This window comes from Giraffa tippelskirchi, chromosome 12 (assembly GCF_054371585.1).
Source record: "Giraffa tippelskirchi isolate mGirTip1 chromosome 12, T2T-mGirTip1v1.2.pri, whole genome shotgun sequence".
Classification (NCBI taxonomy): domain Eukaryota; kingdom Metazoa; phylum Chordata; class Mammalia; order Artiodactyla; family Giraffidae; genus Giraffa; species Giraffa tippelskirchi.
Window position 1 is genome coordinate 124,835,801 of NC_137286.1, and position 17,360 is coordinate 124,853,160.

At 37.1% G+C, this 17,360-nt stretch overlaps 1 protein-coding gene across 1 annotated transcript in view; it reads left to right on the forward strand.

Annotated features, from left to right (window-relative positions):
* Positions 1-3,536: 3,536 nt before the first annotated feature.
* LOC145528650 (uncharacterized) overlaps positions 3,537-17,360 on the forward strand; it is a 427,065-nt gene continuing 413,241 nt past the window's right edge. Inside the window, exon 1 of the mRNA XM_081547298.1 lies at positions 3,537-3,575. Coding sequence (XP_081403424.1) covers positions 3,537-3,575 — 39 coding nt within the window. The remainder of the gene's footprint in view (positions 3,576-17,360) is intronic.

Here is a 17,360-nt window from a genome sequence, read left to right on the forward strand (position 1 = left end):
TTCAGGACTGATTTCCTTTACGATGGACTGGTTGGATCTCCTTGCAGTCCAAGGGACTCTCAAGAGGCTTCTCCAACACCACAGTTCAGAAGCATCAATTCTTCTGCACTCAGCTTTCTTTATAGTCCAACTCTCACATCCACACATGACCACTGGAAAAACCATACCCTTGACTAGACAGAACTTTGTTGACAAAGTAATGTCTCTGCTTTTCAATATGCTGTCTAGGTTGGTCATAACTTTCCTTCCAAGGAGTAAGCGTCTTTTAATTTCATGGTGGCAATCACCATCAGCAGTGATTTTGGAGCCCAAAAAAATAAAGTCTGACACTGTTTCCACTCTTTCCCCATCTATTTCCCAGGAAGTGATGGGACCAGATGCCATGATTTCAGTTTTCTGAACGTTGAGCTTTAAGCCAACTTTTTCACTCTCCTCTTTCACCTTCATCAAGAGGCTCTTTAGTTCTTCTTCACTTTCTGCCATAAGGGTGGTGTTATCCGCATATCTGAGGTTATTCATATTTCTCTCGGCAATCTTGATTCCAGCTTGTGTTTCTTCCAGCCCAGCGTTTCTCATGAGGTACTCTGCATATAAGTTAAATAGGCAGGGTGACAATATACAGCCTTGACGGACTCCTTTTCCTATTTGGAACCAGTCTGTTGTTCCATGTCCAGTTCTACTGTTGCTTCCTGACCTGCATACAGGTTTCTCAAGAGACAGGTCAGATGGTCTGGTATTCCCATCTCTTTCAGAATTTTCCACAGTTTATTGTGATCCACACAGTCAAAGGCTTTGGCATAGTCAATAAAGCAGAAATAGATGTTTTTCTGGAACTCTCTTGCTTTTTCGATGATCCAGCGGATATTGGCAATTTGATCTCTGGTTCCTCTGCCTTTTCTAAAACCAGCTTGAACATCTGGAAGTTCACGGTTCAGGTATTGCTGAAGACTGGCTTGGAATAGCAGGAGAGAATAGCAAGGAGAGATAAGAAAGCCTTCCTCAGCAAATTCAGGAATAGCAAGGAAAGAATAGCAAGGAGAGATAAGAAAGGCTTCCTCAGCGATCAGTGCAAAGAAATAGAGGAAAACAACAGATTGGGAAAGACTAGAGATCTCTTCAAGAAAATTAGAGATACCAAAGGAACATTTCATGCAAAGATAGGCTCGATAAAGGACAGAAATGGTATGGACCTGACAGAGGCAGAAGATATTAAGAAGAGGTGGCAAGAATACACAGAAGAACTGTACAAAAAAGATCTTCATGGCCCAGATTATCACGATGGTGTGATCACTCACCTAGAGCCAGACATCCTGGAATGTGAAGTCAAGTGGGCCTTAGAAAGCATCACTACGAACAAAGCTAGTGGAGGTGATAGAATTCCAGTTGAGCTATTTCAAATCCTCAAGGTGATGCTGTGAAAGTGCTGCACTCAATATGCCAGCAAATTTGGAAAACTCAGCAGTGGCCACAGGACTGGAAGAGGTCAGTCTTCGTTCCAATCCCAAAAAAAGGCAATGCCAAAAAATGCTCAAACTACTGCACAATTGAACTCATCTCACATGCTGGTAAAGTAATGCTCAAAATTCTCCAAGCCAGGCTTCAGCAATACGTGAACTTCCAGATTTTAATTATATTTTTATATAATTATAAAAATTATATATCCTGTGATTTTAATTATATTTTTTAAATAGATGGTTGTTAATACCACCTCAACCATTTATCCTTCCAGTAAAAATATGGTGAGTGTTTATGATCACAGGTAATAAAAGATAATGTTACCTGATTAATACACTTCAACTTTCAATTAAATATCAATGAACAGTCAAAGGGTGTGTAAAATTCAAATAATTATAGGAAATTTGGAGTATGACAAGAAACACTGAGAAATTTCTACCTTTCTTAGACCACAGCAAATACTCTGGTAAAACAATGGACCACGATGGGAAAGACAGTAGATTATCATCTAATCATTTGAGTTTATTTCAACTATATTTCAAGTATACTTTAAACTTCTTAAGGAATTTAAACAATTGTTTCTCAATATAACCCCCTTACCTCTCTACATTTGACTATTGATTTTACAGAATTGAACCAGGTACTTTAACTCATAACCAGGTGCTTTAAAAATAATGTCCTTTATTAAAAAAAAAAAAAAGATCTATTCATCTGATGTCACAAACATAGAAGGCGAAGAGTAAGTTCTTGAATCATCAGCTGGCCACCTACTCTATACCACAAAACATTTACAATCTGAGATTTTTCCCACTGGACATATTTGGCCAGTGACAGATAAAATGGCAGTGACTTCAGTTGTTAATTCTTAAGTGGGCAGTAATTATAACTGAATAGGGCCACAAAAGACCATACATACCGGAAACATGCATTTTTTCAACATTTTAATATCCTTGCTAGCTTTTAGTCATGTCCATATCGTCGGACATAAAATGTATTATTGAATAATGTTTTTATATGTTAAATCAAAACATATTTAGTATTTGTACTATAGTTTGTCTTATTTCCTGTGAAGTATTAATCATAATTACATTGAAAATGTTCTCTAGAAAATTTTCCATATGTGTGATTGCTTTCCCTTTATTTCTAAGGTAAACATAACCAGAATTCACGTACAATAGACCCTATGTATGAATTGTATATCTTCTGAGAAGTGTCAGAGGAGGTTACCACTTCACTGTTACTCTACTTTCACACTTTTAGCCCTGAGTTTCTTTCTAAAATAGCTAGAATCACTTCACCTCCATCTTTATTCTGTAGCTGTTTCCACTGCACATTCATTACAGATTATTACTATGGATGGCATGATATGGTGGGAGAGAGAAAAGGAAAGCAGTGGTTCCTTATAAATGAACAGGTGCATCTATTACAAGAAAGTTAATAAAGTCAATGTACTCTGAATGATGTTATATTTTTGTTCATTCTCGGGAGAGAGAGAACCACAAATATCATTAGAATATTTAAAATGAACTACATGCTTCCGAGTAAGATCACACACTGGGATCAAAGAGACATGTACAACTACAGACATATATTAGCAAATATTCAAATTTAGGATAAAGTTTGTGTATATCAATCAATCTGTCCTACAGCTCAAGTTTTAAAAGGAGGAATTAATATTAAACAGAAAATGTGAGGAAGCAAAAGAAATTTGTAGATGTTCACAAGATAATTTCTAATCATTCAAAAACATATCAACAACAACAGACTATGAAAAATGTATTCAACTTCAAAGATGCCAGTTGAACATGTAAGACACAGAAGATAAGGACTTTTCAAAAATTCCCACTATGGACTTTGATTCAAATAGCAAACTTAACTTAGATAACACTCATCCCATTCCAAAAGCCAATTTAAAACAGTCAATTCAATAATAAAAATACTAAAAAAGTCCAACGACATCCACATTGCAGAGTTATTTGTCATTTGCATACCCAGTCATTTGTGGGAAAGTTTTGACATAAGTCAGAAAAGTCAAGATAAGGATAAAAACAAACTAATAAAAGAGGGAAAGAGACGCCGATATGGAAGAAAAAGACTCAAAGAGCAACAAATGGAAAGCAGTAGGATTCCCCCTGAAGCTAAATGAATATGAAATAGAAGAAAAAATGGGTTGCTGGTATTAAAAGCATATCTCAATCCTATGTGAGTGCAATGGTAATTGGCCATAGTACATCCCAGGGTATTCTTCAGTAACAAGCTTAAAATCTCATGTATTAGCACTGCAAAAGCTTATTTCTCACACTAGGAATATATAGTGTTGGTAGGATTTTTAGCTTATTATGGTTATTCTTGGATTTTAGCTGATAGTAGCTTCGTCTTAACATTTGCTTCTAAGATCAACTTGGCAGAAGAAAGAGAATATTAGAAACTATTCTTAGGCTTTGAAAAAATTCCAGTGGAAGTGACACATGTCACTTGTGCTAACATTTCATTGAACAAAATAATCATACTATTGTGCTCTATTTTATATCCTACGCTATTCCTCTTTTTTTTTTTTTTTGTATCCCACCTTAGTTTGGCATTAAGTTTCCCAACACACTTGTAGAACAGACCCTAGAGTAGTGCTCAGAGTGCTTGCTGAGCATAAAAATTGTCTCAGAGTATTTTAAGACATCTTTCAAAATTTGTTTTAATAAGTCTGAGTATTGCCTGCAGTGTGTTAGTTGCTGAGTTGTGTCAACTCTTTGCGACCTCATGGACTGTAGCCCACCAGGGTCCTCAGGCAAGAAAACTGGAGAGGGATCAAACCCGAGTCTTCTGCATTGCAGGTGGATTCTTTACTGGTTGCCTGCAGACTGCACTTCTAAAAAGCATCACCTGTGGTATTTGTATAGGTGGTCTGGGTATCTAAATTTGAGCAGACTGAAAAACAAACAACTGGTCTTTAATGGTATCTCAAAGATCCAATCTTCTTTGTCTCTCCTCACTTGCTCTACTTCCTGGGAGAAAACCAGATCAGAATCAAGGCAGAAAATCTCTATGTGGTAATGTTAATTGAAGCTTTTAAACAAAGCGGAAAAGGGAGAAAACATTCTATTAATGGACTCCTAAAACTTCTGTGAGTATTGCTGGATGACTTCTCTTTCTAGAAATTATTTTCTCTCTTTGCTCTGAAAAGCTTTCAAGAAAATGGAATCCTATCCATCAAAAATAGCCTTCTCTTCCACATGTGAAGACTAAATGTTACCAGGATGGAACATAAGATATAGGAACTACTATGAAGATGAGTTAGCATGATTCGAGTATAGGCAAAATATGCTTTTAAAACATTTTGATGTTCTGCATTATCTCACAAGACATCTTTCAGGGATGAGGCTCAAACTGCAAGCTCAGTATATTAAATAGCATTGACTCACTGATTTTTTTTTCTTCATAACAAATCCAAATAACCTCAGAAAAGTTTAAACTGGCATGCTAGTCTGTTCAGGCTGGTATAACAAACACAGCAGACTGGACAGGCTGTAAATAACAGAAATTTATTTCTCACAGTTCCAGAGCCTGGAAGTCCAAGATCAAGGCACTGGCAGATTTACTGCTGTGATTCCTAGTTCACAGACTGCACTATTTTCACAATATTTTCACAAGTGAGGAAGACATGAGTGAGTTCTCTGTGATCTCTTTATAAGGGCACTAACCTCACTCTTAAAAGAGATCCACGCTCATGACCTATCACCTTCCAAAGGCCTGATTTCTTGATACCATCACATTGGGTTTGGATTAACATGGATTTGGAGGGAACAGACACATTCCATTCATAGCACCTGGTAGAAGTCTGACCCTACCAGATTCCTGAATGCGAATTCTTGGCTCTGAGATTCTAGTCATATTCATCTTAACGAACATGCCTTCTTGCATGCATGTATGCTCAACGACTCAATCATGTCCAACTCTTTGCGACCCCATGGACTGCAGCCCTTTAAGCTCCTCTATCCATGGGATTATTCAGGCAAGAATGCTGGAATTGGTTGTCATTTCATTCTTCAGTGTATCTTCCCGATCCACAGATTGAATCCACGGCTCCTGTGGCTCCTGCACTGGCAGGCAAATTCTTTTCCACTGAGCCACCTGGGAAGCTCCAAAATGACCTTCTTACTGACTTATAATTTAAGAGATTCCAGTATATTTTTATTCTTGTTTCCTTCACTTCTTAAAAAAATCACCTATTTTAAATTCTCTGCAAGAAAGTGATATTTCTGTCCATTCTCCAGCTTTCTACAATGTTTTCTAGCTTTCCACATTATTAAACCAACTGTCTTTACATATTTTATTTCCATTTCTCCATATAGCAATCTATAGTCCTACTTCTTCTAGACTTTTATCAAGCTCTCTGTCCTTAGCTGGTTAATTGTTTTCCTACTGAACTGTTAATTTTTCTTTTTTTTCTTTCTTTAGGCATTTAAAGTATTCCCATTGTACTGCTATCTTAATGAGTGATGGTGAATTTTTACATATGCATATTTTATAACAAAAATATAAAATTATATTTACATGAGCATCACATTCTGTACTGAATAAATCTACGATGCATATTTTACTCTGCAATAATGTATGAAATTAGTCATCTCCAAATATCAAGTATGAGTGTTCTTCATAAAACTGAATGAAAAGAAACTGCTGGTCTGTTTGTTCCTTCATTCATTCTTCTCTAACCCACTTTATTCATATATATACTTGCTTGTCTAACATATACTTGCTTGTCTGATTGACCATTCATAATGCTATGTGATAAAAAAGGTAGAATAATATGAGTTAATGCAAGCAGTTCAGAATTACTAAAGTTTAACTGAAAGATGAACTCCTCAGGTGGGTAGGTGTGCAATATGCTACTGGAGATCAGTGGAGAAATAACTCCAGAAAGAATGAAGTGATGGCACCAAAGCAAAAACAACACCCATTTGTGTATGTGACTGATGACAGAAGCAAGGTTTGATATTATAAAGAGTAATATTGCATAGGAACCTGGAATGATAGGTCCATGAATCAAGGCAAATTGGAAGGGGTCAAACAGGAGATGGCAAGAGTGAACGTCAACATTCTAGGAATCAGAGAACTAAGATGGGCTGAAATGGGTGAATTTAACTCAGATGACCATTATAGCCACTACTGTGGGCAAGAATCCCTTAGAAGAAATGGAGTAGCCATCATGGTCAACAAAATAGTCCAAAATGCAGTACTTGGATGCAATCTCAAAAATGACAGAGAGATCTCTGTTTGTCTCCAAGGCAAACCATTCAATATCATGGTAATCCAAGTTTATTCCCCGACCAGCAATGCTGAAGAGGCTGAAGTTCAATGGTTCTATGAAGACCTGCAAGACCTTCTAGAACTAACACCCAAAAAAGATGTCCTTTTCATTATAGGGGACTGGAATGCAAAAGTAGGAAGTCAAGAAATACCTGGAGTAACAGGCAAATTTGACCTTGGAGTACAGAATGAAGCAGGGCAAAGGCTAATAGAGTTTTGCTGAGAGAACACACTGGTCATAGCAAACACCCTCTCCCAACAACACAAGAGAAGACTCTACACATTGACATCACCAGATGGTCAACACCGAAATCAGACTGGTTATATCCTTTGCAGCCAAAGATGGAGAAGTTATATACAGTGAGCAAAAACAAGACCGGGAGCTGACTGTGGCTCAGATCATGAACTCCTTATTGCCAAATTCAAACTTAAATGGAAGAAAGAGGGGAAAACCACTAGACCATTCAGGTATGACCTAAATCAAATCCGTTATGATTATACAGTGGAAGCAAGAAATAGATTTAAGGGACTAGATCTGATAGAGTGCCTGATGCACTATGGATGGAGATTCATGACATTGTACAGGAGACAGGGATTGAGACCATCCTCAAGAAAGAGAAATGCAAAAAAGAAAAATGGCTGTCTGAGGAGGCCTTACAAACAGCTGTGAAAGAAGAGAAGCAAAAAGCAAAGAAGAAAAGGAAAGATATACCCATTTGAATGCAGAGTTACAAGAATAGCAAGCAGAGATAAGAAAGCCTTCCTCAGAGATCAATGCAAAGAAATAGAGGAAAACAACAGAATAGGAAACACTAGAGATCTCTTCAAGAAAATTAGAGATACCAAGGGAACATTTCAGGCAAAGATGGGCTCAATAAAGGAGAGAAATGGTATGGATGTAACAGAAGCAGAAGATATTAGGAAGAGGTGGCAAGAATACACAGAAGAACTATCCAAAACAGATCTTAATGACCCAGAGAGTCATGATAGTGTGATCACTGACCTGGAGCCAGACATCCTGAAATGTGAAGTCAAGTGGCCCTTAGGAAGCGTCAGTATGAACAAAGCTAGTGGCTGCTGCTGCTGCTAAGTAGCTTCAGTCATGTCTGACTCTGTGCGACCCCATAGACGACAGCCCACCAGGCTCTGCTGTCGCTGGGATTCTCCAGGCAAGAACACTGGAGTGGGTTGCCATTTCCTTCTCCAATGCATGAAAGTGAAAAGTGAAAGTGAAGTCGCTCAGTCATGTCCGACTCCTAGTGACCCCATGGACTGCAGCCTACCAGGCTCCTCCGTCCATCGGATTTTCCAAGCAAGAGTACTGGAGTGGGGTGCCATTGCCCTTTCCGAAAGCTAGTGGAGGTGATGGAATTCCAGTTGAGCTATTTCAAATCCTAAAAGATGATGCGGTGAAAGTGCTGCACTCAATATGTCAGCAAATTTGGAAAACTCAGCAGTGGCCTCAGGACAGGAAAGGTCAGTTTACATCCCAATCCCAAAGAAAGGAAATGCCAAAGAAAGCTTAAACTACTGCACAACTGCACTCATCTCACGCTAGTAAAGTAATGCTCAAAATTCTCCAAGCCAGGCTTCGGCACCACGTGAACCGTGAACTTCCAGATGTTCAAGCTGGTTTTAGAAAAGGCAGAGGAACCAAAGATCACATTGTCAACATCTGTTAGATCATCAAAAGAGCAAGAGAGTTCCAGAAAAACATCTATTTGTGCTTTATTGATTATGACAAAGCCTTTGACCGTGTGGATCACAATAAACTGAGGAAAATTCTGAAAGAGATGGGAATACCAGACCACCTGACCTGCCTCTTGAGAAACCTGTATGCAGGTAAGGAAGTAACAGTTAGAACTGGACATGGAACAACAGACTGGTTCCAAATAGAAAAAGGCAGAATGCCAAGGCTGTATATTGTCACCCTGCTTATTTAATTTATATGCAGGGTACATCATGAGCAATGCTAGGCTGGAGGAACACAAGCTGGAATCAAGATTTCTGGGAGAAATATCAATAACCTCAGATATGCAGATGACACCACCCTTATGGCAGAAAGTGAAGAAGAACTAAAGAGCCCCTTGATGAAAGTGAAAGAGGAGAGTGAAAAAGTTGGCTTAAAGCTCAACATTCAGAAAACTAAGATCATGGCATCCGGTCCCATCACTCATGGCAAATAGATGGGGCAACAGTGGAAACAGTGTCAGACTTTATTTTTTTGCACTCCAAAATCACTGCTGATGGTGATTGCAGCCATGAAATTAAAAGACGCTTACTCCTTGGAAGGAAAGTTATGACCAACGTAGACAGCATATTAAAAAGCAGAGACATTGCTTTGTCAACAAAGGTCTGTCTAGTCAAGATTAATGTTTTTCCAGTGGTCATGTATGGATGTGAGAGTTGGAGTATAAAGAAAGCTGAGCGCCGAAGAATTGATGCTTTTGAACTGTGGTGTTAGAGAAGACTCTTGAGAGCCCTTTGGACTGCAAAGAGATCCAATCAGTCCATCCTAAAGGAGATCAGTCCTGGGAGTTCATTGGAAGGACTGATGTTGAAGCTGAAGCTCCTCAATTTTGGCCACCTCATTCGAATAGCTGACTCATTTGAAAAATACTCTGATGTTGCGAACGATTGAAAGCAGTAGAAGGGGACGACATAGGATGAGATGTTTGGATGGCATCACTGACTCAATGGACATGAGTTTGGTTAAACTCTGGGAGTTGGTGATGGACAGGGAGTCCTGGCATGCTGCGGTTCATGGCATCACAAAGAGTCGGAGACGACTGAGTAACTTAACTGAACTGAACTTTCTCCTGTAAACTTTTTTTTTTTTAATAGAAGTGTATTTGATTTACAACATCACAGTTGCAGGTATCCAACATAGTGATTCAACATTTTTATAGGCCTTCGTCCATTTAAAATCATCAGAAAATAATGGTGATTTTAAATAAAATAGTAATGGTTATTATATTTTACTATAGTATACAATACATACTGATAGCCAATGCATTTTATTTATAGTAATTTGTACCTCTGATTAAATTTAAATGTTGGTTTGAGTACAGTACTGTTTAAGTATGAACAGCACACAGGTTTTAGGAGATGAAATAATAAGTGACTGAGAAGTAGTTGGCCTAGAATAGAAATGTTCTTAACTTCTCAGTAATGAGCTTGATTATTATCCCCAAAGTATTGTAACATTGAACTATTTCCAACAAAGGGACACCATGATTATATCTGAATTTTAATAAAAATCACGCTAGTAGCTCAATGAAAAATGGCTTTAAGGGGATTAAATAGAAAATAATTTAAGAAAAATATTAATTAACCATGATAGAAATTATGAGCTCCTGAACAAAGAAGTAGAAATTATTCAAGTAAGTTTATAAATATGAAAGGAGTAAGAAAGGACCCAAATTGGTTGGGGAATGAAGAAAGAACAAAGATTCTTACTGACATGTCTCTCAATTCTCCAGTTCTCTAGACTGCATAACTTTTTAAGTCATAAATATGACAAGACAAGAAGAAAGAGAACTGAATCTACATATTTCAGCCTGTGTGAGATAATGAACTAGGAATCCTGTGTGTACATGTAGGTAGGTATATGTATGTTATCAGATCTATTGCCCATAGAGCTGCGACAGCTATCTGAAGAGCCTTTCTTCCCCACTGACCAAAGATGGCGTGCGCTGGGGAAGGAGACGGCACGTTTATAGCTCACTATACTGTGAAAAGTGGCACTAAGTTGCTTCTGAAAATAGATTCTCTATTGTGGGGGAAACCACCCACCGGGAGGATGGTCACGTCATGATGCACATCAGTCACCTAAGAGAGAGCCAGGTGAGGAGCCTCACTTGTGGCAACCTTTTGTGAAGCCAATAGAGGAGGTGTTGGGGGCAGTGCAGAAAATCAAGTGCTTTTGGAACTATGAGCTGGCAAAGCTATCTTTTGTCAACAGCTGGGACTGGAAACAGCCATATCCTACTGCAGTCCAGCACTGAAGAAACCTCAACCAGCAGGAATTTAGCACAGAATTAACTGTACTATGGTGGAGTCTAGCACTGGAGGAAGTTTTGCCCTTGAGATTTGTGACTGAGACAAAATGGACAGAACTGTATCCCACTAGTTGCACATTTAGCTGTAGACCATGCTTACCCAACAAGAACTGCTTTGGTTTGCAGTAATTTGGAGAAATGTTGACCCACTAGAAACCCTTCTGTGCTCCATCTAGATGTTAATAATATGTATTTTCACTTCTACACCTTTCCCAGATATCACAGTACACTGTCTCCCCAAATGATTGTCTGGAGAAATTCAGTAACTATGAAGCATGCGCTTTCATATTATAGAATAATACACTGTACACTAGCTGGAGCTAATTGCTGGGAGGACATATATGAGGGAAAGTCATTACTTGCTCATGAAACCTAAACCAAAACATCATTTTCAGATTTTTCTTTTTTTTTCCGTAGATCACAGTCGTTAAAGAGCAGACTGTCAATCAGTCCCTGAGATGATCAAGGACACTGGATAGCAACTGAAGATATTAGCAGGGGCTTCTGTCTGTTAACTGTACTCTGGGCCACCTTCACTGACATAATCTATTGAAACTGGATCACCCACCATAAACTAGCTTAATGAGAGATTCTACATATTCCATTAATTTAGGTGGCTTTCCCATATACATTTACATTCATCAAGCTAAACTGGAATCCGAGTTTGCAGTTAACTAATTTAACCCACATAAAATATTACTGTAGCCTATTTTTGTAGCCCATTTAAAATTTGGGCTACAACCCAGGTTTCTTTGATTCTAAAGTGTAAATTAAGATTTGAAAGTAAAACAGTGCAGGTGGAATTAAAAAATGCATAAATATCTTCACCCAAGAAGGAGCAGAAAGAGGAAGGAGAGTATACGGATGACTTGGAAGCAGAGAGATGTGTATGGAGAGGTTGTAACATGTGTATGTGTAAAGTGCACTCAGTCCTTGAAAGCTCAAGATTAATCAGACATATTTAGAATGCACAAGATTCTCTAGCCATGGGATCTAGAGAATGTTACTTGACTTCTTTAAATAGAATTAGTAAACTTATTTCAGCTCAAATTTATGTAAAGCAAGGATAATAACAATAAATATTTAATACGGCCACTGTGAGAATTATACCATTGCTTCCTAACTTGCACTTTACTGCACACAGAGAAGATGATATGTTTATGTCCCAATGAGTCAAACACAGAAGTCTGCTCAGGCTCCTTCAGATTCCTACCTGACACCTCAACAGCCGAAAGTATCATTAACATAGAATATCTGGAACTTTCTGTGACACCTTAACTGTGAAGGCATTATTTAGATAAAGAATGCATAAGGCATATTACTTGAAACACAGTAGGTTATCAGTGAATAGTAGCTATTATTATAGCAGATTTTTCCTGTGATTAAATGGGTCAATTTTTTCTGCTTCATGTTAATATTTAGGATACCATAAAGTTTATTTATCTTACCTCACATATCAGTCATTAAGGAATCTGCCTGCAATGCGGGAGAAGTGAGTTTGATTCCTGGGTCAAGAAGATCATCCGGAGAAGGAAATGGCAACCCACTCCAGTATTCTTGCCTGGAGAAACCCATGGACAGAGGAGCCTGGCAAGCTGCAGTTTATGGGGGTGCAAGAGTCGGACACAACTTAGTGACTAAACCACCAAAGTATATTTAATAAAATGAAGAATCTCTCTCTATTTGGAAGATCACATCAAACCCCACATTTATTAAGTTAGAAATAAACACATCCCTCAGGTACATTCATTTTTCAATCATAGTATGTCCCCATTATTAGGAACTGGCATGTTACCTGAATTCATGTTTGGGACATCTGGCCCTAGAAAAATTTTTTTCCTGGAATCATTTTCTTATTTTATGCCTTCATGTTGCCTCCTATAATGATTTTTGATGATGAAACAACCAGAGCAGCAATACCTGTCTTCTCTCTTGCTTAAACTTTTTAAAAATATTTTTTCTTTACGTTTTTTTTTTTTCCTGGAGGAGGTCAAGATTTCATGTTTTTAAACAATTTTGTCCCTCTCTTATGCAACTGAGGAAAGCTGTGTGTGTGTGTGTGTGTGTTTGTATGTGTTTATTCTCTTCAGTTTCTCAAATTTTCTTCTTTAAAAATTGTTGAATACATTAAGTAGACACCATGGTAACATAGTTGTCTAAAACTTGTTCTGACAATTTAACAAGCTATAATATTTCCCTCAGTAAATCTTCTCTTCATCTTTATGTTCACCATTTATTTTAAAATGATATTAAATATGATTCTATGATCTATGTGATTCTCACATATTATACATGGGATGATTATGGTTTATAAAATTTATAAGGCATGTAAGAAAACTGAGGGACATATAAGTAATATGCTTTTCCTTAGATCACTAAATGTTGACTATAACATACAAGATTAATCTTTGGATGGATAACCTTTCAATTCACGTACCGTCTCCCAAAATAAATATTCTACTTAGTTCAAGCTTATCTCAAAACTGAATTGAGATGAATATTATAATTATCATGCAATTCTCACAACTACTTTATATAGTTTGAATTTATCTCACATGTTTCTTTTCTGTTCACTGCAACATAAATTTAATATTCTATTTCTTCCAAAAATGACACTTAAATAATGCCAGTCTAAAATACCATCACTCAATGTATTATACCACTTATAGTAATTCACATTTCATTTATCTTCAATTATAATGACTAATGAATCCATGAATTTATTTTCCTTCCTCAATAAGAACAAGAAATTCTTAATCTTTAAGACTACTATTTATTAATTTTTCCAATAGTGGCAGGCTCCCTCTTGGGCATTTTGATAAACCACCTTTGTGAAATAAAAAAACTTCATCATGAAAAAATGTATAGAAATTTATATTATCAGCATTTTAAAATTAATCTAATAATAACCACTAGTTATTTCTGTTTAAATAAGAAGATTGAATACAGTAAATCAAAATATTGATTACAAAGTAAATCTCTATTTTGGAGAAATTAATTGAGCAAATGCTTAAACTTGCTTTCAAAAGAAGATAAGGAAATGGAATGCTGGCACATGAGTATAGACTTTTGCAACAAGGTAAATATTTTTTTTTTTTTTCAATCTAATTGGTGTATCTTGAAAGCATCAGAAAACACAAAATTCTACAAGTTAGGACTACTGACTAAAAAATGCTTCCAGTTCTTTTTTTCTTCAGTGTGAAGCTGTTATATCTGAATAAGTTCTACAAGGAAATCTCTAAAAAATTATTATCTGAGTGCTAATTTTTCATTAATTTGAATGTTTACATATTTTCTTCAAAAAGTTATATGTACTTGCCTTAGTAAAAATCAAATAATTTGAAGCTTGTAAAAATCCAGAAGTAGTGACTTTTTCTTCATGATTATAATTCAGTCCTAAATATAAATATCAAATCCTTTCAAATTAATATTAAATGCCTTTTTGTAGGCACTGGCTTTTGTGAAACCTGGAGAGAATAGACCTTATCTAGGGAAAGTCTGAAAAAAGCTACCTTTGCAGTTGATGCGCACTTTGGTTTAGCCGATGTCCTTTGCTGATTTAGTCACAAGTGACTTAAATCTTAGCACGGCCTTTCATTCTTCTTTCTTTCAGTAACTCTTTTCACAGCCTGGGTCAATCTACTAACAGTTGCTTCAAAAGAAGCAAATAGATGGATGGACACTGATTAATATTTAAAAATTGGAATGCGTGAGGCCCTCATTATTTTATGTACAAACTAAAATGTATTAGCAAATGTATATAAAATAACATCCAACATCTGCTGGATCATCGAAAAAGCAAGAGAGTTCCAGGAAAACATCTATTTCTCCTTTATTAACTACGCCAAAGCCTTTGACTGTGTGGATCACAATAAACTGTGGAAAACTCTGAAAGACATGGGAAGACCAGACCACCTGACCTGCCTCTTGAGAAACCTGTATGCAGGTCAGGAAGCCACAGTCAGAACTGGACATGGAACAACAGACTGGTTCCAAATAGGAAAAGGATTAAGTCAAGGCTGTATATTGTCACCCTGCTTATTTAACTTATATGCAGAGTACATCATGAGAAATGCTGGGCTGGAGGAAGCACAATCTGGAATCAAGATTGCCAGGAGAAATATCAATAACCTCAGATATGCAGATGACACCACCCTTATGGCAGAAAGTGAAGAAGAACTAAAGAGCCTCTTGATGAAAGTCAAAGAGGAGAGTGAAAAAGTTGGCTTAAAGCTCAACATTCAGAAAACTAAGATCATGGCATCCGGTCCCATCACTTCATGGCAAATAGATGGGGAAACAGTGGAAACAGTGGCTGACTTTATTTTTCTGGGCTCCAAAACCACTGCAGATGGTGATTGCAGCCATGAAATTAAAAGACACTTACTCCTTGGAAGGAAAGTTATGACCAACCTAGACAGCAAATTAAAAAGCAAAGACATCACTTTGTCAACAAAGGTCCGTCTAGTCAAGGCTATGGTTTTTCCAGTGGTCATGTATGGATGTGAGAGTTGGGCTATAAAGAAAGCTGAGCACCGAAGAAATGATGCTTTTGAACTATGGTCTGGAGAAGGCTCTTGAGAGTCCCTTGGACTGCAAGGAGATCCAACCTGTCCATCCTAAAGGAGATCAGTCCTGGGTGTTCATTGGAAGGACTGATGTTGAAGCTGAAACTCCAATACTTTGGCCACCTGATGTGAAGAACTGACTCATTTGAAAAGACCCTAATGCTGGGAAAGATGGAGGGCAGAAGGGGACGATATAAGATGAGATGGTTGGATGGCATCACCGACTCAACGGACATAGGTTTGGATGAACTCCAGGAGTTGGTGATGCACAGGGAGGCCTGGCATGCTGTGGTTCATGGGGTCACAAAGAGTCGGACATGAATGAGTGACTGAACTGAACTGACCTGATATAAAATAAACTATGAATCCAAATAGTTTAAGATTAAAGATTCAAAATAAACTAATTCAAGTCAGTTTTTATTAGATATGAGACACTTTAGTTATACAATTTTTGACCACAAAGTGATAAGGAGGTGTTAAGTCATTTCCAAAGGACACTGGTATAAAATTATATTCAAAATAAAGAAAGAAAAAGCAGTAACAATATATGTACACTCTATATAGAGTAAACCTATGGTAGGGGCCATCATGTTACTATTTAATTAGTAACTACTCAATAATAATTACTATGAACTGAATTCTATCTTCTCAGATTCATATGTTGAAGTCCTACCTATCAGCCCATGTGACTGTACCTGGAGACAGGACTTTTAGGAAGTGATTACATAAGATTAAATGAGGTCGTAAGGGTCGATCCCTAGCTTGATAGGAGTGTGTCCTCTTATAAGAAGAGGACAAGAGTCAGCTCTCTCTCTCTGTGCCATGAGAGGCCACGGTAAGAAGTTAGTCTTCTGCAAACCAGGAACAGAGGTCTTAGCAGAACCTGACTATGCTGACTCCATAGCTTAGACTTGCAGCCTCTGTAACTGAGAAAAAAAAAATTTCCACTGGTTAAGACACCTTGTCTATAGTATTTTCTTATGGCAGCCAGAACTAATATAATGGCAAATAAATTATATAAATATTAATCAAGAGACACAGATGCATAGAACAATTTTATGGACTCTGAGGGAGAAGGTGAGGGTGGGACGTTCTGGGAGAATAGCATTGAAACATGTATATTATCATATGTGAAACAGAACACCATTCCATGTTCGATGCATGAGACAAGGGCTCAGGGCCGGGGCAATGGGATGACCCAGAGGGATGGGATGGGGAGGGAGGTGGGTGGGGGGTCCAGGAAGGGGAACACATGTAAACCCATGGCTGATTCATGTCAATGTATGGCAAACACTATTACAATATTGTAAAGTAATTAGCCCCCAACTAAAATAAATAAATTTATAAAAAAAAAATATTAATCAAGTACAGCACATATTAAAATCTTATGTAAAATAAATATCACCTTATTCAGGTTTATATTTTTAATACACCACATCATGTGAAAAATAAAAGAAATATTACCTTTTTAAAATAATTCCTGCATATAATCTACAAAGATGTATTTAAATTATGGTTTTTCTGAAATATATAAAAAGGTGCTATTTAACTACAAGTATTAAAAAAAAGTTGCTACTTACAATGTGAGGGTTTTTTTTTCATGAAATATGGAGAAGAAGTAAAGGAAGTTGAATTTCCCTACATAATAAAAGAAGAAAATCTGAACCCCCAGGAAGGAAATTAAACAAAGATTCACTATGGAATTAACCTGAGAAGCCAAGAGAGACCAAGGTATTAGCAAAATAAATGGCAGATATATGTTCTCTGTATAGCGATCAATGAATTAGCTAAGGTTCTTGTTTGATTTTAAATAAAGTGAGGAATATAATGGTAGGTCAAGAAGAAATACTCACAAACTCACCAATAAGAGTACTACTGGGGAACATGAGAAATTAAGTTCCTATGAATATTTAAGAAGAAAAAAATCACTGAAGACAGTCGACTTTCATAATCCTCAGAGTTTGAGATGTGA